General features: G+C 43.7%; 1 protein-coding gene across 3 annotated transcripts in view; it reads right to left on the bottom strand.

Annotated features, from left to right (window-relative positions):
* The window catches only part of PPP2R1B (protein phosphatase 2 scaffold subunit Abeta), a 34,387-nt gene that overhangs the window by 3,162 nt on the left and 5,518 nt on the right, over positions 1-25,707 (bottom strand). For 2 of the 3 annotated variants that reach the window (XM_061144538.1, XM_061144529.1), the window contains 10 exons: positions 21,209-21,364; positions 20,449-20,563; positions 19,961-20,031; positions 19,471-19,605; positions 18,569-18,742; positions 15,314-15,374; positions 11,151-11,305; positions 10,656-10,798; positions 10,175-10,266; positions 7,432-9,769 (listed from right to left, as the gene is read on the bottom strand). In XM_061144538.1, the coding sequence (XP_061000521.1) occupies positions 9,753-9,769; positions 10,175-10,266; positions 10,656-10,798; positions 11,151-11,305; positions 15,314-15,374; positions 18,569-18,742; positions 19,471-19,605; positions 19,961-20,031; positions 20,449-20,563; positions 21,209-21,364 (1,119 nt within the window). In that variant the 3' untranslated portion in view covers positions 7,432-9,752. Of the gene's footprint in view, positions 1-5,797; positions 5,920-7,431; positions 9,770-10,174; positions 10,267-10,655; positions 10,799-11,150; positions 11,306-15,313; positions 15,375-18,568; positions 18,743-19,470; positions 19,606-19,960; positions 20,032-20,448; positions 20,564-21,208; positions 21,365-25,707 lie in introns of those variants that run through there. The other variant, XM_061144547.1, reaches the window with a different exon arrangement.

Here is a 25,707-nt window from a genome sequence, read left to right on the forward strand (position 1 = left end):
TTGTGTTGCCAAAAACAACCCCAGGGTCCAGGGTACAGGCAAAAATAACAGCCCTGCCAGCAGAGACTGGCCAGAACTCTAGCACGCGGTCAAGCCCTTGACCTTCACGAGCAGAATATCGGTTCTGTGGCCTTCGTGAGCCAGAAACTCAGTGCAAGGGGCAAGGGCGCCCTGAGCTCCAGACCGGGGACTCTGGGGTCTAGAGCTTGTCAACAGTGCTCCCAACCAAAGCAATGCAGCGTCTGCAGTGCTCCTCACCAGAGTCGCTTCCATCACGGCCAGTCAGGGTCCCACCCAGCGTTCTGTTGACCATCTGTTCCTTTCTACTCCACTACTTCTTCTTTTTTTTTTTTTTTACTCCACTAGTTCTTAAACTCAGGTTTCACAGATGCCTCTGACATGCTGATAAAAGGCTCTGGATCCTCTTCTGAGCAACGAGCAAACATACATATACACAACTTGAGACAGACAATTTCAGGAGAGGAGTTGCTTCCTGGACCTGCTGAGGCCCGTTTGTGGGGCTGGAGGGGTTTCTAAACCCCAACTTGAAGCACTAGCATCTCTGTCTGCAACCCCTCACACTCCTCAGTTACCCTCCTGGTAGTGGCTCAGTGGTAAATAATCTGCCTGCAATGCAGGAGACCTGGGTTTGATCCCTGGGTTAGGAAGATCCCCTGGAGAAGGAAATGGCAACCCACTCCAGTATTCTTGCCTAGAGAATCCCATGGACAGAGGAGCCTGGCGGGATGTAGTCCATGGGGTCACAAAAGAGTCAGACAGGACTGAAGCAACTCAGCAGCAGCAGGGATCACGCTTCTGAGTGTTCCCACCCCTCCCTGGGTGGGTCCCATAAGCAAGAGCACCCCCTGCTCTGCCTGCAGCCCCAGGGCACCAGGGGAGGAAGTTCTGGGCTCTGTGCACTAAGTTCTGGGTACCACACCACTACCAGACACGTGTCACCTGCACGGGCGACAGCCACTCTGCCCTTTTCATTTGGTCCCAGTGATACGTCACAGAAATGACAGTACACATCAAACTAACACAACAGTGCAAATCAACGAGCACATCTGGCACATAACGTTCAGTTGTGTCTGACTCTCTGTGACCCCATGGACTGTACCCCTCCAGGCTCCTCTGTCCATGGGATTCTCCGGGCAAGAGTTGGTTGCCATTCCCTTCTCCAGAGGAGCTCCCAAAAGCCAGGGATTGAACCCGGGTCTCCTGCATTGCAGGTAGATTCTTTACCGTTTGAGCTACAGGGAAGTCCTCTACACTCCAGTAAGAATCTTTTAAAAAATGAAATGACAGGGTGGAGCAGCTCTGGAGGGATGGAATATTGTTCGCGGCTCAGCCTTTGGAGGGTCCCTTGGGAGAAAGATGTGGGTCTTGACTGAAGTGAAGTGGATGTCAGCTCAGACATCACCGGCAGACAGCCGAGGCCGTGCCCTCAAGCCAGGTCAGCAGAGCGCGAGGTTGGTGCATGCCTCCAGCCTCTCAGCTGACAAGCCTTCCCGCCCCAGGTGTGCCAGTCTGCCCGCCCAGCGGAGTTCTTCTGGACTGACAGTTGCAAATACCCTGAGGGAGCACTGAAAGCTCCCTTTGTATAAATTTCCAGGGGACTTTCCTAGGTGTGCTGACTCAGAGCTGGTCTGAAGCCCAGGAGAAGCCGGTGCCGGGCTGAGCCGCTGAATGAGGAACACGGGTGCAGAAGAGGGCGCTGCCTGGGAGGAGCAGATGACCCCCACCCCTTGCAGCCGCGGCCCCGCGAGCTGGCGGTGCAGAGAGCTCAGGGAATCTGGGCCCCAAAAAAGAGGTGTCGGGGATCCGGCCTCTCAGAGGGAGATGCTGTCGGCCTCCCTGTCGGGCAGGCTCTGGAAGCTTCTGACTCAGTCTTTCTCTCAGGTTCCAGTCCAGGGCCTGCTAGAACTGCCCCCCGGTCACTAGAGAAGCCCCGATGTTCAGCAGGTCCCTGCACCAGCCAAGACAGGGCCCAAGGTCAGGCAAGCAGCTGGAGGCGGCTCTGGGGATGAAAGGGCTGGGCAAGGAGGCCCAGCCAGGAGCAAGTGTGGGAGAACAGCGTCCAGCCTCCCCGCCCACCCCCTGGAGCAGTCGCTTTGGCCCCTAAGGCCCTCCAGTTGGGTGAAACCTATCCATTCTCTGCCAGGGACAGCTTGGGAGGCAGCAAAGTTCCTCTGGCTGAGTCCTTGGCCACTGGAACTACTCTCAGCGCAGCCGCTAACCTGGGCAAATCACTGCAAAGGCTCGTTATCTCAGTGGTGACTCAGGAACACAGACTAGCTCACTTAACCACCGCTTTACTGTGAGGTTCAAGTGCAGCCTGGCCTAGCCCTGCCCTCCATCAAGAAAGCACTCAGAAGACCCCCAGACCCCTTCAATGGCTTGTCACTTCTACCTCTCTTCTTTCCATTTAACTCCTGATCATCCCAGCACTCAACATAGAAAACAGTTGTTTGGTGCCGATGAAGTCTTGTCACAGATTTAAGGTGGCTGCCCTATTCCGAGCACCTGCTCCAGGTTCAGACCCAAGAGCAGGGCTTCCTGGTGGCTCAGGGGTAAAGAATCTGCCTGTCAACGCAGGAGACAGGGCTTGATCCCTGGTCTGGGAAGATCCCACGTGCCGCGGAGCAACTAAGCCCGGCCTCAAAACCAGCTGAGCCTGTGCTCTAGAGCCGGGGAGCCATGACCGCTGAGCCCACGGGCCCCAGAAGCCGTGCTTCACAAGAGCAGCCACGGCAGTTGCAGGCCTGCGCACTGCAACAAAAAGTAGCCTCCGCTCATCGCAACTGGAGGAAAGCTCATGCAGCAATGAAGACGCAGCACAGCCAAAAATAACTAAACAAATGAAAAGAAAAAAATACAAAGAACCAAGAACTTTGCCTAGGATTTCTTCTTTCAGTGATGAATTCTAGGCATGGGTACCACAGATAAAAGAACAGCTGTGAGAATCCATGTCCCACCTAGAAGGTTTTTCTCATCCATCTCCAATTTTTAATACTGAGCTCCTGGATACAGAAGGGCTGGAGGGCCCGGAGTCTTTCTCTGCAGAGACACCTGCTTGGTCCCCACCCCCCGGAGAGAAGGTGTGGAGAGGCGGCAGGGCCTGAGGACACTGCTCCACTGACCGAGGCAGCGGCCCGCTGCCCCCCTCCCCTGGGCCCTGATCTCCAGATTGGATGCAGGCCTCCTGTCGTCATTCTGGGCTCAAGAGAACTAACCTCCTACCCTAAGGCTGGCTCTTTCTTGAGGAGCTCCTCCCCTTTAGACGCCCACAGCCGAGCTCCTCAGAACTGCCCTGGAGACCCTCAGGTAGCACCCAGGCCCCGCAACCTGCTCTTGGGAGAGAAAAGGACAGAACAAGCTGCCCCTGTCCTCCAGGAAGCAGGCTCCAAAAGGAGCCAAGGTTCCCGAGCGGCAGGAGGGCCCCACCTCAGGCTGGTGAGAACTGTTGGTTTAAAACACAGAGAGGAGACAGGTGCCAGAAGGCCGAGGTCAGAGATCCTAGTGACCCAAATAAATGACACGCTGAGCTTGGGGGAAATAAGGAGAACTGGAATAACCAGAAGGAAAAACAAGGGTAGAAGGAAGAATGGGTGCAGAGGGGCATGTCAGTGGAGACGGGGTGGCCGGGCTCTGGCCAGCCTCTGCATGGCACAGGCTGTTGAGTCAGAGAGGATGGCAGCAGGTTCAGGGGAGCCGTGCCTGCGACCTCTCCTGATGATGCTTCACTAGATCTGAGTCTCTGAACCTGGGCTCGGCATGGAGCCCGACCGTCCCTCACAGCTGCTCCTTCCTGCAATAACAAGACTGACATCACTGTTGTCAGGGAAATGCTGTTTTGATTAAAATCATGTGACAGCTACTCGAGATTCAATAAACAAATCCTCTGTTAACCCCCGCCTGACAGAGGCCCGTCGGCAGCTCTGTCAGCAGAGAGCAGCCCCCAGGGGCCAGCCTGGGAGGCCCCGAGCAGGCACCCGTCAGCGCAGGAACTGGCTCGCGTCCCACGGGGCCATCCTGTCTCGGGTCAAGAGGCAGGCCGAGCCCCGGGTTGTTGAACGGTTCCCGCAGGGCCCAGAGGCCAGTACACACTGGAGGCAGTTCCCAGGGCTCTCAGTAGCCGGGGTTCACCCCGACCCCGCTGGGGCAGATGGGCCAATCTGCTACGCGCCACCGACAGTCAGTGAGGGGTTAAGAACAATTTCTGGTTTGCAACTGGATGACTTCCTGGATCACTCACTTGGCTGCTGGCCCCTGACACACACACTGCCTGGCAACAGCCAATTCCCTTTCCATCTCACCCCGAGTCCTTTCCTCAAGTGAAACAGACTCAGGGAAGGCTCCCTGGGTCGGGACAGGGGTTTACCAGGCTGACTGATTTGTAGTCTCAGAAGCCGAGCACAGCTGGGCCTCCAGTGCTGGAGAAGACTCCCCGGGAGACAGGACAGGGCTGGGGGGAGGTTCCCGACCGCCTGGGAAACAGAGCCCCTGGTGCCCACCACACAGGGCCGCTGCGAGGACAAAGGGGGGTTTTGCCAGGAGCCTGACCAGAAGCTGTCTGCACAGTGACCAAGGGTCGGGGTTCAGGACGTGGCAGCGAAGGCTGCTTCCCCGGCTTGCAGCCATCAGGGGCCGCCTCAGACCCGGCAAGTCTGCCACAGAGGGGCCACCTCAACTAGTCCGCACGCACATCACAGGCAAACCACGTATTTAATGGCACAGCCAGTGCACCCTGAATGTGTAGGAAAACATAACTCCTTCTTCCCAAGGAAGTCTGTGGCTTACACTTAAAAATGTGAAACTGTTGTTCAGATGTGGTATCTTCCCTGAGGCCAAGTTCAGTGAAACAGAGGCAAGGACCAAAGGCTGCTGAGGCTGAGGGCGCTGTCGCCCCAGCCCTTCCTCCGGGGCAGGGTCAGCCACTGCAGGGAGAGCTGAGCTGCTGGCCCTGGAGAGGGGTCACACAGCAGGAAGGGGAGAACGCTCTGAGACGAGAGACTGCAGCTCAGGGCCTGGACCAGAGCAAAAGATTCTCATGGTCCCAGTTCACAAAACATGAAGGAAAGGGCATAAAGACTTGTAAGACAAACGTTTAGATGTTACAACTGTCACCCAGCAAACGCGCTGGAGTGGTACAAAAATACCATTATCTTCCAAATAAACTAAACGTGTGCTGATGTCACATCAGCACACGGCAGCCAGACTCTCTGTGCTGCTTTTCCCAAGCAGTCTGTACGTCATGCGTCACCCGCCGAACAAACAGCCCCAGGGCACTGGCTGGCACCAACTTCGCTGAACTCGAACTTGGCACACCTCCTTCAGAGTGGTGTCAAGGCGGGGGGGTGGGGGGGTGGCTAGTAAAACATTCGGACTATTACCCAGTAAAAGGGACAGAAATGGATTTTTCCTTGAATGGAAGTGACTACCTGAGATGAATTGTAAGGAACAGTCTCTTCTGGGAGGTATGTAGAAACAGCCTGTTTCAATAAACAACTCTTTACCAAACCACCTCTTTCCTCTGCATGGGGGGGTGGGGGGCGCGGTGGCAGCATGCTGACAAGCCCACCCCTCCCCTCAGAAGGCATTCCTAGAATCAAGGACAAGAAACACATATAATATATATAAAGACAGACTCCCCTGGTCCCCAGAACTCTGCCGTCCTCTCAGGGAGAGAGCTCAAAGCTCTGGCTTCATTGCCTCTGGCAGCAGCCCCAGGCCCTCCACCCACACCTCAGCCCAGGCAACGCGGGACCCGGGCGAGCGGCGTGAGGGCACTTACCTTCCCCGTGTCCTCTCCAGGCCCTCTGGGTCTCAGGAAGTGGTTCTTGTCAGCCCCAGGGGCGCTGGGCTCTTCACTGTCCTTCACAGGAAAATCTAGCTTCCTCAGTCTTTGGGCCACCGCTAGAGACACAGACAGCAGACGGTAACTGACCCCGCCAGGCCGCGTCCCCGGCGGCTCCCCTGCGCCTCCTCGCCAGGGCCCTCAGGCACGCCAGCCCTGCAATGGGGAGGCACACAGGCCTCCGGGCACAGAGCTGGTCCACCCCTGCACCCGACTGAAGGTGCCTTTTCCTCAAGGGCCGTGGGAAGTGCCACCCCACTGGGCCTAGGGTGCCAGCCAGGTGCTCCCCTACCTCTGGGTCACCGACAGCCTACAGAACCCCAGCCAGACAGGAGAGACTTGGCTCCCTGCAAAACTGATGACATCAATTTAAGACAACAACTCTGAAGAAAGAAATGACTTGGCTTTTCTACCCAATGAGTAATTAAAATCTCTTCATCCTCCAGAAAGATTTCCATCTCAACTGAACATTATGTAATTTCCTGGAAAAAGCAGGCTCGTGGAGGCAAACAGGGAATAGCGGGACTATTCTAGGTACAAAAAAGGACTAGAGACATGTGAGTGAACAGGAAAGAAGAGCATGGAGCTGGATGGAAAACAGGAGTATGAGAGAATGCAAGAGAAGCAATTACATAACATCAGACCACAATCGCTTCATTGTTAAACTAGAAAGAACCAGGTGACAGCTCCTTCTCCCTCTGGTCTGTATCCAGGCAGTGCTCAGAAAGGAGGCTTTAAGACAAGAAGGCCAGGAAGGAAAAACAAGCGTCAGAGGAATTTAAGTGAAAGGCGAGAGACAAGCACCCAGCTTGCCGGGCCACTCTGCCCTGCCATCCCCGGGCCTACGGGACCAGTGTGATGTCCTCAGGGAAGAAGCAGATTTTTAACTCCATGACAACACAGCGATTAATAACACTGCCAACAAGCCAGCATTACCACAGCCCAACCACTGGGTCAGGAATGACATGTCTGATTCTCCTGGAGATCCATGCAGTATCTTGGACGCTTGGAGAAGACTGCTCAAAGGTCAGGCTGCTGTCTCTGTTCAGTCAGGACGAGTGGTCCAGAAAAGACCCCCAGGGCCTAGAATCACAGTGGCGAAGCTGCGGTATTTCTGTGACCTGAGGGCTCCAACATGACTGGAAACTGTCACGCTGGAAACCACACAGTAACCTGTTTATGTTTCTGAAACCAAATGCACGTCAGGTTCGTATCTTCATGATAGCATAGACAGAGAAACAAGATCTTGTCTCTTAAACCTGTGAAAGTTAAACCCCGCAACACTAAGGTGAATTCTACTCCTGATAAGACTTTTATTGGCATAACACTGTATACATATCTCTGCTTCACTTTCCTAATCAATCAAACAACTGCTGTAAACTGCGTAGGATGGGTATCTATGGCGGTGCTTATTCCAGGCACTGTACAATCCAAATACAACTGCTGCCTAAGATGGGGACTGGAGAAGGGCCACGTAAAAGTGTGAAATTCTTTTATTGTGTCAACAGGAGAATGAGAATAGTCTGGTACCTTGGATGACTTGTTCAACACACAACACACCAGAAGACAGGTTTTAGAAATTCATTGAACACATTTTTATTGAGCGCCTACTATGTACACCAGACACTGACCCAGATGCTGGTGGTACAGACACAGCAGAAGACAAAACAAAAACCCCAGCCCTTACAGAGCTCCTGGAGCTTACATTCCTGTGAAATTAAGGCAAGAAAACTAATACATGGATAAAAGTTATGAGCCAAAGAACAGTTCCTCTGAAGAGTAACAAAATGGATCCCTATTGTTGAAGTCAGAAGAAACAATGAAGTCCCTACAGGGTGACCCAAAACCACAGGGCCCTGCTGAGCTCCCTGACCCAAGCCTGAGAGAGAAAGGGCTCACAGTCTCCCCTTCACCACATCTGAGGGTGGAGGTCAATGCACAGTGCTCCCCAGGAGGTCCACAAAACCAGTAAAGACTCTGTCCCCAAACCAGAGGACAGCAATGGTTGTGTAAATTCATTTCAATCAAGGCAATAGTCTCTCAAATATGAAATTCAATGATGAGCATAACTGCAAGGTAATAAAAAAACAAAAAGAACCATGAACAAAAATTGTTTGCAGCATAATAATTAATGATTTCTTCAGGGAAAGAAAAGATTTTTGCCTAAGAAAATATTTAGTCCTTAACCCTGAAGTAAAAAAATAGAAAATTACTATAAACTAGTTTGGCAGTTTTAAGTGCACTCAGATAATTTTGATTTTAAATGTTCTGCTTTTCTAACGTAAGACAAACTTTAAAGTATTTGGTCAAACTTGGTTTTCTGAAATGGTTTAATGTACAAAGCTCCTAGAAGTCTTTGTGCCTTCACAAAACAGAACAGGGCTCATTGGCTTTAAGAGACTATAAATGAAAGAAACTATTTGAAAACCAAAATGGAAACAAGCAGACTACAGCAAGACTCAGACTCAGCAAGATGCACCGAGAGAAAAATAAGCTATAATAAAACCTCATTAATTAAAAAGTCATTAGGGCAAGACAAGTTTGATTATGTGAAAAATCTTCATAAATTTGAAAAATCTTCAAATATTTAAATCCTCCATTAAATATGTGTGTATATCTATCAGGTATAAAGAGCAAATTTAATGTATCTAAATAAAGGTGTGGCCGGATAAAGATCCTCACAGAAGGTATTTTAATATAATTGATGAGAGTGATTAGAAACTAGGCATATCAAGTGGGAAAAGGGTGCTTTTTAAAGAGCGTTTAAGTAGTTCAGAAACATCAGACTTCCTTACATACAATTAATTTGCTTCAGCAAACCCTTCAGCTTTAAGTCATTATCAATTCCAGGAGGAATTAATGAGGTTTTACTGTAAAAGTAGGATAACATTTCAAATGATAAGATTCCAGCATCACCCATACCAAAAAAATAATGAACCTTCAGTTTGGAAAGCTATTACTGTACAATATAGGAAGAACCAAATGTCCACACAGCTGGAAGCAGAACCAGGTAAGGAGCAGGAAATCCTCAATGTTGTACCACTGGTTCCTTTACTCATTAGAAATGCAACTGCAATCTACAATCAAACAGTAGAACCACTGCTTATTAAGAGGCACTAAATTTTAAGCATCTCAGCAGGGAGAAAGAGGAGTATTTTTGAATGCAGTCACAGTGGGGAGCTGCAGAAATGGAGTTAGGTTTCAACACAACACATTAGGAGCAAGATGCATCTGCACTTCAGATTTCTGAATGACATGATTACAGCCACAATCGAGCAAATAAAAACCAAAACAACCAACACATGAACCCTGAGCATCCACATTCCCCTTCCGCGGGAGACACTGACACGGACCATCATTATCCAGGAGAATATGGTTTTCACTACAGTTAAATCTCAGTGTGTCTCCCACGTGGAGTGCTCATAAAATAAGTTATTTTAAACCATGTACATTTAACTTTGGAATGGAGACACACAGATACACGTAAACATCAAAAAAATCACTCTGTTCCATGTCTGGGTCCAAAACCTGTCCAGGCTTGGTGGAATATTAAAGAGGCTGGGACCTGATTAAACAATGACGATACAGGAGCCCAGACGGTGCTAAATAAACCATTAGGAGACAGTCAAGAAATGACTGTGCCAAGTATCAGAAATTGGTCAAAAACAATAACAACAGTTTAAATTATCCCAACAAGGAAGACAAGTGAAAAGCAATGCCACTTCATCTTTAGAAAGAATCAAGTCACTGAAATTTGACTTCTTGTAAGGTGCTGCCATTTGCTCGGATGAGGTCTTGAAGGTTTTCCATTTTTTCTCTCCACCCAGTTCAAGAACACATTGACTAGAAATCTGTGATAAGAATTTAGTAACGTCTTTCCCCTCGTTCCTCGTTATGCCAGTGCAAGCACTAGAAAATTCCGAACAAAATCAAGTTAGTGGTACAGAAAGTACATGAACTATGTATGCGAACATTCAGCACAGCCACAATGATCCCAAAGCCTGAGACTAAGAGCTTCTCACAGTGGTCAGTTTCTTTACTGTCAGGCTAATCCAAAGTTAAACTTTAAAAACTGATTAAAATCCAAACAACACACTATCCTTACCAGTAAGAATCATATCCCTACCCCGCCCTTAGATATGGAATTGAGAAAACGGCCTGCCTGGTGGTGGGCCAAGAAGGTTCTACTCAAAGAGGAGACAGTGTTTCAGGAGCTCACCCTCTCCCGTGGCCAGGTGCTCATCACCTGGCCCACTTGACACCACTCACATCCTGTGAGCCCAAGGCAAAGCTGGAAGGCAGAAACAGACATACCACTTATGGCTTCCTGTGCAAAATACTTGACATCCATATCTTCATCTTGGCCTAGCTTCTGTAGTACCGGCTTAACTTCCTCCTGCAAAGCACTAAAATCCAACAGTATCATTTGTGAAGGGCAGTCTTCTGAGCCAGAGAAATGCGTTATGGTATGTAATATATATTATATTCTATGGTAATTTTTACAGTTTAAAATTTTAAAAATATTTTAAAACACCTATAATATTAACTTGACAAGTACTAAATAATTTCTCTAAGTCTCTGCAGAATTAGCTTTGGACAACGATCTGCACATGTACAGAGCTTAAATATAAAAGAGTAGACACCCTCAAAATTGGTTGTTGAATTACTATTATTTTCTTCAACCTAACCCACATCTTAGGTGACATGAAAATCACTGAATTTAATTATAGCTATTTCTGCCAAATGGGGTGAAAATTTAAATCTACTTTTTAAAAAAGAATACTAAAAATCTTACTCGGTATCTAGAATTGGTCCAATTTTCTGTAGAGATTTGGCCACATTGAAACGGACATTTGCTACTTGATCTCCTGCCATTTTCAATACAATAGGCAGCATCTGCTTAGTGGTTATTTCCTGACCACAGGCTTCAGACAGTGCCTTGAAAAAGAAATAAGACAGCACATTAAAAAACTTTTTTTTTTCAAAAAGTATCCCCAAATCTAAAGAGACAAGGAAGTAACTGGCCACCAGGAAAATGTTTCTAGTGTGAGCGTGTGATGAAAGATACAAGGTAGAATAGAATCGCAGAATTAGACCAGAATTCAAACTGACTTGAAAGTTTGACACAAATTGAAAAATTGACAGTTTTCTCTCATCTCCTAAATACCCAACTTAATCAATATTAAGAAATATAATCCAAATAGAAGACAACATATTCAGGATTCAGAAATACAGTCCTGAATAACTGGTTTAACACCAGAGCTTAACGAAACAGCTATGTAATACTTACATTAATGCAGAATAAAGTGGTCATTCTATGCAAGTAATTAGGATCGTTCGCCATTACTAACACTTTGGGAACGATGGTATTTTGGGCCCACTCTGTACCAAACTTCTGAACTAGCTTCATGAGGTTATTGGTGGCAGCTTCCCGGATGGCGTACACTGCAGAAGAGGTGAAGAAGATATTGTCGTGCTGCTCACATCACGAGCATAACCTAGTTTACTTTTACTTACACCATCGTCAAAGGTGGGCCAAAAATAAAACTCTGTGAACACTCCAAATTTAGTCAGACTGCAATGGCAAGCATGCTCAGCTATGACTTCTAATATGCTGATGTGGTCTGACTATAGTTTCAAAATGTCCAAGGAAAAGGGAAGGAAGGAGCTCATTACACGCATCATTAATTAGCAAATATGAGTGCCAACTATGTGCTATGTGTCACAGAAAGAATGCATAAGTTACTTGCCCCCAAAGACCACATACTCAAGCAGAAAAATGAAAAATAATGCATTTTAAGAAATCATGGGGTCTAAGACTCATTATAATAAAGCATGCACTAGTAAAGACCCTGAGGGCTGTAGGAGCTTAGAGGAGAGAGAACAGAGAGGTCTGGGAAGGCTGTGTGAAACAGTGGCCTTGCACTGGGCCTTAAAAATTATGGAGGATTTGTGTAAGTGGAGAGAATAGGGGAGGAATTCCTAAAAAGGACAAAAAAATTTACCCAGGGCACAAAGGAAAAAACTGAAATCTGTGAGACACTAAGGTTGAACAGTTAGGATGGACCAGACCGAGCTTCATGAAAGCTAAATTTAGACTGTAAGGAAACCAATGATGGGTTTTTAAAGCAAAGATGTGGCCCTATGACCAATGTGGTATTTTGGCAAGATCATTCCAGCAGCAGCAAGAACAGCTGAGAGAATGACAGCGAGGAGGTTATTCAGAGGCCACTGTCGTCTACACAACAGCAAATAAAAACTTCAGATTGACTTGCCTTTTTTCCCCTTAAAAATGTTTCTGTTGAGGCAACATGGCAAATGTCTTCTGTGAATATACGTGCCTCCTTTAATTTTGTAATTCCCTACAAGGTCATTTAGCAAAGACATCATAAATCTAGATAATAAAGGCCCGAGCCACAATCTTCTCAACAACTAGTTACTACATACAACACCCAACGAAGACAGGTGTGGCAACGCTTCATCTTACATGTCCAATACACTCAAAATTTGGGCTTAGATAACAAGTGAGAGTGGTCAGTACCGATTCCTTACTCTATGCCTCCCTCGCGCCCAACCCTCTCGGCTGACAGCTGTGGAGCAACAGGCACCCAGGCAGCAGCTCTGATCCCAGATGACTGACACATGGCTCCCAGACAGGAAGCGGCCGGTTCTTCCCAAGCCACAGAGCCTCTCAGGCGACACCGCTGGTCAGCACAGGCCAGACACCTTAGCCAAGGAGCTAGATTGTTACCAACATGCAACCTGACCAAAGCGTGTGGGAGCAGCAGCCTGCCAGGGATATTCAGCAGCACTCTTGAAGGAACACATTCAAGTCACCTGTTTCACTCATAACAAAAACTCCCTCCCTTCACCAGCACAGTCTTTGTTTCGAGCACACCATCCCCCACCAACTTCTTCCCATCTGTGTCTCCTCCCCTCATTGCTTTTTTATTTGCTTGAGATTCTTCTCATCCTAATGCCATTGCCATAGAGAAGGGATCTCATTGCCAGAGTAACCAGAGATGAGAGCTCGGCCTTGACCCAGACCTTAACTGCACTCAACTCCACTTGGCCAGACGCCTACTATGTTCTTGGCTCCTCTCAATTTTGCTGTGAAAAGAATGCAAACAAACCACTCCACGGTTCTGCCTCTCCTCTCTGCTTGTTTTGTCTCTCTCCCTCCCTCTTCTTCCCTCTCCCCTCAAGGTCTGGCTGATGTGCAATGTTCCTCTGAATTTCTAACACACTCTATATGCTTACTAACTTTGGTACTTTTTCCTTCCTCCTATAAAAAATAAATTGCCCTTTAAATTCCTCTCTGATCAACACTATCCACTCAACCATGGAAAAGAGGGTAAGTGATATCGTCTTGCTTCTAGTTCTCTGTACTTCTTCACAATATCCTTAGTACTTTAATAAGCAAAAAAGTTTCTAAAAATTTAAAAGATCACTGATCACATGGCAGTTATCCAAAATGCAAAAACAAAACCTCGAACAATTTCAGAGCTGACATTTCACTGGTTCAAAGAATGCTTGCAAAGGCCACTTAAGTATGCTGTTGAAAAAGACGACACAAGGGTCTCTTCTGCTCTTAAACTGGATGATAAAAGATCAGAGAAAAAAGAAAGTATTAATTAACCTGCATTGACAGGTGAATTCTATATAGAAAAGGTGTCAGGAATTCAATTCTTTGTGGAACACCACGATTTTAAAAGTTTCTCAAAATTAAGTGTAGAATACTAGCTTTCAAAGAGAGTATGGACCAATCTGCTGGGACTCACTAACATTAATATTTATCAGATATAATATGAACACTTTATTTCTAAAGAGAGAAAACTATCTTTCCTATGATTTCACCAAATCTTAGTTTCATTTAAGAAGAAAAAACATGAAGCCTTAAAGAGACAACTTCAGAGAACAAGAAAAAGAAAGTCTTTGCAATCTAGTTTGAAAACAATGAGATTATCTACATTTACACATCTTTATGAAATTTACATTTTTTGCACCTCTCCTCTTCACTTTCTTTTTTTTTTTTTTCCTCTTCACTTTCTTAACCATATGATCCAACTGGCAACCCACTCCAGTAGTCTTGCCTGGAAAATTCCATGGACAGAGCAGCCTAGTAGGCTACAGTCCACGGGGCTGCAAAGAGTCAGACATGACTGAGCGACTTCACTTTCACTTTCTTCAAAAAAAAAAGTTTGGCAAGGACTGACATCTTGCAACGTGTGATGTTTCATCCAGGACGTTAGCATTCCTGTCCATTGACTCAGCTTCAGTTCAGCACAGTTATTTAACACCCACCACGCCAAGTCCTGTGCTTTACATGCTCGAGGTATTCTTTTAAATCACTCAGGAAAGTTGGGTTTTTTTCTCTTCGTTTGTTTGTTTTGACCCTTAAAACCACCTTCCTGCAGAAACAGACACGATATCCCCACTCCTCCCAAAGGAGGGTCCCAGAGGCACCCTCAGAGATACGGTCTGCAAATAAAGTATATATAATATGTGCGGTGGAACTGAAGCAAGATACCCATCATGATCAGCAAAACAGGGCACCAACGCTCACAGGGCATTGTACGTCCTCAGAGCCCTCATCTGCACAGGTCTCAGACCACGTGGAAGCTGGCCCCTGGACAGGAGCTGACACTGGGCCTCACTGGTACAGAGAGGCCCTCTCCAGCCCATCGCTGCCCAGCAGACAAGCACTGATATCCAGACCTGAAACCTTGTCCAAAAGCCAACTGCTAACAAGTGAACAGACAAGGTAGTTTTACATAAAACATCAACTGTGTATTTTGAAAAGCGGCAGTTTCAGCTTTTATTTTGTAACACAGTATGTGGCACTAGAGGAAAAAGATTCTGTGACTGCTGAAATGAGTTGTGCTATAAAAGCAAAGATAACAGAGCAAGCCTCTCGCCCAAACCAGAAATCGGGGCCCTCTCTATCCTAGGTGACAGGTGATGTCTTCCTTCCACGCCCGATACCCTTACTACACACTGCACATCTGCGTCTGTATGTCACCTCAAAGCAGCCCACGAGCCGTTTCTTCCCCCAAGTCTTTCTTCTGATTCCGGTCCCTGTCCAACTCAGTCTACAGTGGCTGAAGACACAAAGATGGAAAATATGGTGGAAAGAAGACCTTTGAATAAGAAAGGATGAGTATATGTATGAAAGACAAAGTTTAAAAATAATATAAAATGGCAAGAGTGAAAACAAAACAAAGAGATTGTTCAATGAAGAAAATAAAGTTTAAGATAGAAAAATTGGTAGAAAATAGAAATGTCAAACTTTTGATCAGAACAAGCTAACTGGACTTTAATGAAAGACTGTCTTCATTCCTACACTGGTAAAACAAAATATGGTCAGATTAGGGTTCCTTTCTGAAAAGGAAATATACAAACAAAATGAAATACATGCAAAAACACAGGACTCCCATTAACTTATTTACTTACCATGATCCACAAGCCAGGCCATACATAAAGAATTCAGCTTTTCATCAAAGAATTCCACACCCTATGGATAGAGAAGATTCCATTAATACACATCTCCAAAGTTAAAAAATCAAGGTCTATTTATATTACACCAAAGTGACCTGAAAGCTAAAAAAAAACCCACTTATTTCCAAATAAGCTGAATTCATGGACCAGCCAGAAAAAAGAATACCATGAGGTCTGATTTACAAGCTATACAACTACTTTACTGGATAGAAATCATAAAGAAAAGGTAAATGCGGTGGCCCAGGGACTGCTAAGTGGGAGAGAAGCGAGTGGCCTGAAGCAGATGCTACACTGCAGACGTGCAGGAAGAACGCAGCATGGACAGTCTGCCAAAAGGTCTCTATGGAGCATCTCTGAAAATGAACCATGAGGAAAACACCAGTCAGAAATACTAATCTCAACATTTTCTGTTTTGGGTTAATATCTTTTTTTTTGGTTAATATCTTTTTTTTTCCCCCATTTATTTTTATTAGTTGGATGTTAATTACTTTACAATATTGTAGTGGTTTTTGCCATATATTAACATGAATCAGCCATGGATTTACATGTGTTCCCAATCCTGAACCCCCCCTCCCACCTCCCTCCCCATCCCATCCCTCTGGTAAATATCTTAATAAACCCTTAAGGATAAAAAACTTGACATCAAGAAACAGACTCCTCCCCAATTACAGAGAGCACCCTGGGATCCATGGGAGAAAGCAGAGAGAGAATAAGCAGGCACAAGACTAGACCTGAGGTGGACCCATCCCAGTTCTCCCCATCAACGGTGGCCACACCAGCACAGGCAGCGGACAAGCTCCTCGAGCTGGTTTACACAGATCTAGCACCATGCTCTTCACAGCGTGCAGAAGATGGCTGTGAACCATGCTTTCCCTGCACCTCTCTTGATGCCTACATGTTCACACTCTTTAGCTTCTTTGGGACCTAAGAAGTTTCTGACCAGTGACCATATACTTTAAATAAAGAAATGTTATACAAGTGCTTTCAAAATATAATAAAATGGCTTCATAATAATAGGTTATGAACAGGCTTTAGCACACACTGGATTACCATGTCTGCTCTCAAAGATTTACTTTTCATTTCAGGTCATGGGTTTCTCTGAGTCCTAATTAACTTTTATTCCCTGATTCTTGTGGTTTAGCCTTACATTTACTCACCATGGTCCATAAACCAGGCCATACATAAAGTCTTGAAGGAATTTTATAAATTGACTACCTGAAATAAAAGTTTTTATGGATTTTTTTTTTTTAGGATAAAATATATATTAACAGATGTTGAAGTTGTATAACAGAACGCTTCTGACTGATGCATGCCACCCCTGCTAGACAAGCGTGAAGCAGCCAGAGTCACCACATGCCTGTTTCCAAGATCCTCTAGAGAGCTACCAACCTTTGCAGGCTTCTCAGGTCTGGGAGAACAGAGGTTACAAGAAATGGTACTGATATTCACCCTCCCTGCTGGACAGCCGCTTTAACCTTCAGCAAACCAGCTAACCACTGCTGCTTTCCACTCTGAGTCATGACAGGCAACACTTAACAACAGAAGATGACACTCAGTACTTGGGAATGGCAGGACAACTCTGGGAGACTGGAGGACAGAGGAGCCTGGCATGCTGCAGTTTTTATGTGGTCACAAAGAGGCGGACACGAACAACAGCCACTGAACAACAACAACAGTGGGGGAAGAAACTGACAGGATGACTTTATCTGACCCCATTAGGTATCCTCTACTTTTTGAAGGTTCACTTTATATCACTTCACTTTTACAAAAGAGCTGTAAAAGAGTACATGTGTTCACTAACTGAAAGAAATCTAAATGGGATTTCTTTTTTAACGAAAAAAGGTGAAAAACATGTTCAGTGTTCATTTTGCAACAAGCCAATGAACCCTGAGACAGGCAGCAGCAAGCATGGCACAGCCAAGCTTATTCCCTGAAAACTATTTAACATCTCATCTCAGCATCAGGCCACCACTGCCCCAAACTGTGTCTGTGAGCATCTGTGCTTCCTCTAGATCTATTTCATGTATCTGTTAGCAGGATGTGTCCTAAGGTAACTGCTTCTTTGCTCTACACCATCTTAGCTTGCAAGAGCGCTCTTAGGGACACTCTACTTCCAGAGTGTGGGGGAAGCCTGTACACTGCTCTCTCTGGCATCTATTATGAAGAATGGGACACTTCAAGTTTTATAAAACATGATCCCACAGACATCCACAAGACACATTTCATAAACTAAGTACACCAAAATAACAATACAAATTCAGCAGTCCAAGAAGAGAAAAAATAAATCTCATATGCTATGATATGAAAGGAATAGAAGTGGAAGACGAGAAACAAATGGCAGTAATACTGGCCATAAACTGACACATTATAAGCTCTCTCAAAAACTCATCAAGTATTCATTTTTCTCAACAATCAACAAATGCTAAGTGCCTGATTAATGCCAGGCACTACGGGAGGCACTGGAAGTGAAACACTGAACACAGCCCTGCCCCAAAAGAGATCAGTTGTCTATTCCTCATCTAGATTTTAAGTTACTCGATAGTAAAGTGCAACCACCATGATGAGGGCATATCAAATTCAGAACTGACCAAGGTACCTACTATAAAAGAAAGGAAAGGATGTGGCTATAAAACCCAGCACTGAAATTTTAATTAACTTGCTATCAATAAAACTATCCATAAATCTCAAACAGTAACAGATAATGTGATAATACAAACTCTGGCCAAAATACTAGCATTACAAACCTCAACACTCCTTTTTCATATGGGGAGTCTTCAACTCCCTTTAACCAGAATGCAGGAAAAGTGATAACCAGAGACATTTGCTCAGAATACAGGCAGAGAGGGAAGCTTCCCTGAGCAAAAGTCAAATCTTGAAACCATACTCCCTTCTCAGATAAATATTCCTTAAGTCACAGAGACAGTAAGTATCACAAAATCTATGTAACATATACCAAGAAATTATATACTCTTCCATGGCTTTGCTTTCAGATGGTGGGGAGGTGAAATGTGTTTTTAAAATACCTTTTGTTAGATGTTAATACACTGATGAAAATGAAAACCATTCTACAGGCAACCGACAGAGACCGTACTTTCTCACGCATCTAAGTGAACACAACCATACGAGCTATGTGGGCCTCCTGCTGGCCCTGGCGAGTCCGCTCCACTATGTGATGCCTATCCCTCAGCTCACAGGAGTGCCCACACTCACCAGCTGTCCCGCCAGCAGTGGCATATACTCGATGATGGCCAGCCGGACCCTCCATTTAGCATCTTCAGCCAGCTCCACTATGGCAGGAAGGAGTGACTGAGAGAGCTGCCGGATTCCAATCACTTCATTTACACAATCCAAATTGGAGATGATATTCAAACGAACTTCAGGACACTGCAAATACACAAGACCCAAAAGAGCACACATAAAGATCAAGTTCTCTGCTCGATATTCTCCTACCACCATGATGAGCAAATAAATTTTAAAATAAGAAAGTGTTGACTTGGGTGAAAAAACTATTGTCTTGGAAGAAATACTTAATACTGAGTATACAAATAATTCAAAGTGCATAATTTAACTGACTTAAACAAAACTCTCAATGAAAAGTCTATAGAAATGTAAAGAGCACATAGGCTATGAAATCAAATTGCATGTATTCAAATCCCACATCGACCACAGCTGAGACTTCAGGTAGGTTATTGTACCTCTGTGCCTCACCTTCTTCATCTGTAAAATGGGAATAATAGTATGACTGACCCTCAAAAATAAGATTGCTGTGAAAATTACACATAATAATACACATGCAAAGCACTGATGATCACACCTGGCAAACAGGGTAATTTTTATAATATTATACCTAAACTTAAATGAAACTTTTCCAGTAAAGATCCATTAAGTTTAAAGAGAAGAAAAAAACAGTGAATATAATCAGGAATTAGGCAGAGAAGATGGACAGACATTCTTACGTCTGTATCAGTGGCCCATTTTCTCAGGAACTTATAACTCTGTGCCCAAATACTGTCAATGGTTTAAAATAAGTTACTTTTTCAGTGACACCCCAAACAAAAACCAAACCAAATCACCGACTATCAAAAGACAACAAAATTTATAACCAGACTTACCTCATCCTTTAACTGAGCTAAAAAGAGAGGTAGAAGATGTTCAATGGTATTCTCTTTGCCCAAAATGGTAGACAACCCCATAATTACAGAAGCTAGAGCCGACTTGACATGTTGATTTGTATCAGATACTAATTCCTAGAATAAAGTCAAAATTAATAGCCTTTAGTTTTTTTGCAAGACAACAGAAATTTCCATATGATTTCCCAAGGAATTTTAAAAGACAGCACTCTTTCAATATTGATTAGTCAATAAAGTTTCCTCAGACCATGTGTCAGATAAAATAAACCTATGCAAAAAAAAAGAGCATTTTTACTTATAAAACATTAGTAAGTAATAAATAACAGTGTCACACATTAACATAACTGTCCCATTCATCCCTGGTCCATGTTTAAACTTAAAGAGCTTTAAGGTAATACAAACAAAAACTGAGGTCAGGTTTACCTTCACACAGGGCAAAGTGAAACAAAAAATAAACTAAAGTTAGGTTTACCTTTATATAGGGTAGAATTTGATTCATAATTATGGTCTCTCTACCTTCCATAGGCAAGTTCTCACAAAGTTCTAAAATATACAAACAGAAAGAAAAAAAAATGCTTATGTAGAGCCATTTACAAGGAGCCAAATGAAGAAATTTAACCAGATTTATCAAGTTTCAAGTTAAATCAAATCATATGTTTAAGCAAATAAGTTTCAAGAAAGAAAAATGGCTACTTTTAAATGCACTTTTTGGTCAGTCTATACGCCACTGTGTACCACACCAATCCAATCTGGATTGGATACATTTTTTTTTAAACAGAAGCTATTTGGTTTTAAATATATAAGGGAGTAGCTTTATGTGACAATGTTAACATTTCAACACATTAAAATCATCTCTATTTATCTGAAAACATAATCTAAGACAAAAAAAAAATACAAAATTCACTGACAGAAAAAAATGCACCAAAGTGATCTAGTTACAACATAAACTGACACCTTAACCTTTTACTTTATGGGCAGCAGCTGCTCGGACTTCAGCTTCACAGTCTTTGAGTAGGTTCTGAAAGGCGGGGATGAGGTCATTTAGGGTGATTTTGGGACCCACAGCTTTCTGGAGCTATAAAAGAATTTGCACAGGTTTTAATGTATTCTAATCAAAATAATAAGCACAGTGCAATCGTCAAGTACAGACAGTCCCCAACTTACGATCATTCAACTTAAGATTTTCAACTTTAGGATGTTGTGAAAGCAATACACATTGAATAGAAATCAAATTTCACGTTTTGAATTTTGATCTTTTCCTGGGCTAGCGCTATGTAGTACCATCCTCATATGATGCTGGGCAAAGGGAGGAAGTCAGCTATGTAGTCACAAGGGGGAACAACTGATACACTTAAAACCCCTCTGTTTTTCACTTTTAGTACCAGTACTGAATAAGTTACATGAGCTATTACACATTTTATTATGAAATAGGTTTTCTATTAGAGTACTCTGCCCAACTGCAGGCTAATGTAAGTGTTCTTTAAACATTTACAGTAGGTGAGGCTATGCTATGCTGTGCAGCAGGCTAGGTGCATTAAATGCACTTTCAACTACAGTGGGTTCATCAGGACACAACTCCATCATAAGTCCAGGAAGATCTATGTATATTTTTGCCTCAAGCACTTCCAACTCAGAAACTTTTGGTTATGACAGCAAATCTGTGGATTTCTGGGGTTTTTTTCCTTTTAGTACTTAAAAAATGTCAGTGCACTAATTTTACCTCTGAAAATTTGTCAGCTACCATATAGCGAACTCGCCAAGATTTATCTTCTGCGGCTTGTCGAAGTGTAGGCATCACCAAAGCCTCAATGTCATCCTGAGACAGTAACTGGGCAATACTGACACAGGCCTCCACAGCCAGCAGGCGCACTGAGTCCTAATGAACAAAATTCCTTTCTGTTAGTCAGACAGGATTTACTGAGAGCCACGAGGCAGCATGTGGCTGGGGTAGTGCTTGGGTGTCCTTAAAAAAAAACCCCACACGATAAGCAGTTCGTGTCTTTATGTCTTGAAATAGCTGTTCCCTTTGTGTGAAATCGCAGGCATGTCAAAGCCATAAAGGCAGAAATGACTGTTCTCTGAGTGAACAGCAAAGTTAACAACGTTGGTTAGAATACAGAATTTTTAGTAAGGCAAATGAAATAAAAATGTAAAGATTACGTGAAAAAAAGAACATTTTAATGATGTCTCTAAATTCTCACTCTAAGAAGCTGAGCAATAAAAATGAAAAGCATACGTGTACCAGTTGTTGATGGACGATCAGAGCAGAGGAAGAGAAAGGGGGTGAGGGCAAGGGGGTTACTTAGGAAGCTCAGCTTTCAAAACACTCAGTTGAGGATGGCAATAGTGAGAGTTTAGGCATGAGGTAATGACTCGGAAAAATACACAGAAAAACAGAAGTTTTAAGTAATTTTTAAAAAACGTTAAATTTAAATGCTGATGATCAAGGACAGAATAACTTTTTTTTTTCCAGAATAACTTTTGAGATAGCCAAACCCAAAAAACCCAGCAGAAAAAAATCAGAAAGTTAAGGGATTAATGAACTCAACTTCCCAAATGTAAACTGCCAAGTATCAACCTAGTATCTATATATCCTTTGTAAAAGTAGTAATATATAAATAGATCAATGAAAAATTAGGAATTGAGACTATGGATTGGGGAATCATAAATATATTAGTAGGAAATGAAAATACATAAACATCTGAGCACCCAGATGAAACGCCAAAAATTTTAAGAGTATGTAACATACTTATATGTGTGTATCTATGCACATGCAAGCATACAAGAGGTAACAGTACCTCCAACTTTCCGAAATATTGTAAATTTTAAAAATTATAAATCAACAATAACCTACTACACGCCCAAGATACTCACTACTCTATCTAAATGAACAGGCTAAAAAAGGCAGAACTATATTTTTGGTAGTGGTCATACAGCTACGTTCAGATTCCAAAAACTATGCTGAATCAAGGAGCTACTGTCATTGATGTAAATACATACCCATCAATACTTTTTCAATTAATCAACTACTTTTCTCCCAGAACTCCTGATTTTCTTCCCTGTATCTGCTACTCCTCCCAGAATCTTCTCCATCTCAGCAGTGAGACCAGTATCCACCCAGTTTCTCAAGTAAAATCAAGAAATCTTGATGCCTCTTCCCTTGTTCCAATTCAATCACAGTTCTACTGACTACCTCCAAACCGATCACCAGATTCTTTTCATCTGTACCATACCACCCTAGTTCACCACTGTCTCTTGTCAAGATTATTGTAAAAGTCTCCTAACTTGTCTTCTTGTTTCTATTCTCACCCCCCACCTTACAATTTAGCTTTCCACCTAGAAACCAGAACAATATTTTAAAATTTTAAATTACATCAAATTACTTTCCTGATTAAAATCTTGGTGTGCTCTCATAACACCTAGAAAAGAAAACCCAAAGTCAACACCCTGTTTCAAGGTCCCCCACAATCTGGGCCCTGATTATCTTATTCAAATTCCTATCAGAGTCCTTTTCACCCACTATGTTCCAACCACAGGATCTTGATATATACTAAATGTCCTCTCCTCTTGGAATTCTCTTTTCCTAGAGCTCTGACATACTAGGAAAGCTCATGGCTGGCATTTTTTTGTTCAGGTCTCAGTTTATGCCACCTCTTCATGGCCCTTCTCTGACTAACCAGTCTAAAAGAATGCCTATAATCACTCCCTACCACTATGTTACCCTACCCGATTGCCAACAGTTTTTTCATTTATTTGGCTGCACTGGGGTCTTAGCTGCAGCATGTAGGATCTTTTGATACAGGGCACCAACTCTCTAGTTGTAGCACAAGGGCTTAGCAGTTGTGGCTTGAAGGCTTAGCTGCTCCACAGCTGATCCAAGCATGTTGGATCTTAGTTCCTTGACCAAGGATCAAATCTATGTCCCCTGCATTACAAGGCAGATTCCCAACCACCAGGGAAGTCCCTCCATCATCAATTTGATCTCTAATATTTTATCTGTTTATTATGCTTTCTTTAATTAAAATATAAACTGCATGACAGCATGGTCCCTTATTTAACACTGAAAGCCAGCATGAAGAACAGTGCCTGATTCGTAGAAGGTTCTCAATAAATACTTTCTCAATGAATGACTAAGGCAAGAGCAGCAATTCTATCAGTGGTCACAGTGAACATACACACATATATTTTACAACTAAACAAATAATTCTTTCAGCATCCATTGCTGTTAATACCACAACCAGACATGCCTCTTGATGAAAAGCAGCCTCCATCTAACAAAGTGATCCTACTGCCCCCAAAATATCAAACAAGCTCTCACTAAGCCTCTAGATCAGGGTGGAGGCAAACACTGGCCAAATATGGAAAGCAGCTAGTTTCTGTAAATAAAATTTTCCTGGAACAGCACCATGCCCATTAGTTTACATATTACAGTGTGTGACATACAACAGCAGAGCTTTGTAGTTACAACAGAGACTATCTGGTCCACAAAGCCTAAAATATTTAGTATCTGGCCCTTCACAGAAAAAATTCACAAATCTCCACTCTAGATTCAACTACCAATTTTGCAGGACAAAAGAAAACACTGAGTTGTCCATGGGAAATGTAATCAACAAAATCTCAAATGAGGATTCTAAACCTGTGCTCTCCAATGTGACAACCATTATCCTACCTACTACCTACTTCTGAGTCTCTGTAATGTAACTAGTACCACACATTCTAATGGTAGTTACTTTGGATATACTGGGTTAATAAAATACACTACTGAAATCAATTTCACCTGCTTTTCACTTTTTAAACCACGGCTACTGTGAAACTTAAAATTAACAGGTAGCTTACACTGTATTTCTGTTAGATAGTGTTGTTTTAAACCATACTTTATGAATAGCAAAAATGCAAAGAAAAGTAAGGAGGTGGTTACCACAAAAATCAAGATACAATCAAGTGTTACAGTCTTAAGGGGGTAGGGAGTAGGAACTGGGAGGGGTGTTTGGGAGGCAGATCATGCTGGGCTTCCTGGATAATGGCTATCAAAGTTCTGTCTCCTTTCATAGATCAAAGTTATGGGATAACATGCCTTGTAATACTTAAGATGCATATTCACTTTGTACTGCTTTGTATATATTAATACACTTAAAAAAATATTTTGAAAGATTTATCATCTTCAGATCTAGAATCTGAAAATGAGACTCAAGGTATGTATCTGCTGCTCTTGATCCTGTACACATACAGTGATCTGAGGGCAGGAACTAGGTAAATTGTCCTTCTGGAGTCCAGGAACTCTGGGGGCTGATTCGCCAAAGCACCATACAGAAAAGCACTACGGCTTAGCGGTGAAGGTCACAACTCTGGAGCTAAGCTGCCTAGACTCAAGTCCGCACTCCAACACTGCCCACTATGCAACCATGAGCAATTTACTCCAATTCCTGTGCCTGTTTCCAAATATGTAAAATGGAAGCAATGACCTCATGGGGCTGTTGTAAGGGCTGAATCACTTCACATATGTAAACCACTTAAAACAGGCTAAAAAATATTCATTTGGGTGCTTACTAGTGTATTATTATTGCTTTTTGTTGTTATTTAGTCGCTAAGTCGTGTCTGACTCTTTTGCGACCTCATGGACTGTAGCCTGCCAGTCTCCTCTTCCATGAGATTTCCCAGGCAAGAATGAACACTAGAGTGGGTTGCCATTTTCCCCTCCAGAGGATCTTCCCAAACCAAGGATTGAACCCGCGTCTCCTGCATTGGCAGATGGATTCTTTACCACTGAGTCACCAGGGAAACCCAATATTATTGCTAATTTCTACACTGATGAGATGGAGATCCTTGGGTTTATAACTGCCCTCATGCAAAGTTATCCTATACACTCATACAGAGGATGCAGAGGGGTCAAAGAGCTTTCCCAATACATGCTATGCTTGTTTATCTGAAAGCCAAAAATTCCAGGACACATTACTGTCCCACAATAATTCAGCCTGCAGTACCCAAAGGTATAGTTACTCTTTAATGTGGCTTTGGCCTTCCTTCCTACTTATGGCTCCCAATTCCTTGACTTCCCTTCAACAGCTGCTAAATGGAAAAGAAAATCATGATTTGGCTAAGAAAGAATTAGAAGGACACTGGGATGGGTAATCTTAAACTTTAGCCAGGCCAGAATTAAGTAATAATTCTGAAAAAAATGATCTTAACATGAGTACCAAAACATCCAAAGAAATTCTTCAA

The sequence above is a fragment of the Dama dama genome, chromosome 1, assembly GCF_033118175.1.
Source record: "Dama dama isolate Ldn47 chromosome 1, ASM3311817v1, whole genome shotgun sequence".
Lineage (NCBI taxonomy): Eukaryota > Metazoa > Chordata > Mammalia > Artiodactyla > Cervidae > Dama > Dama dama.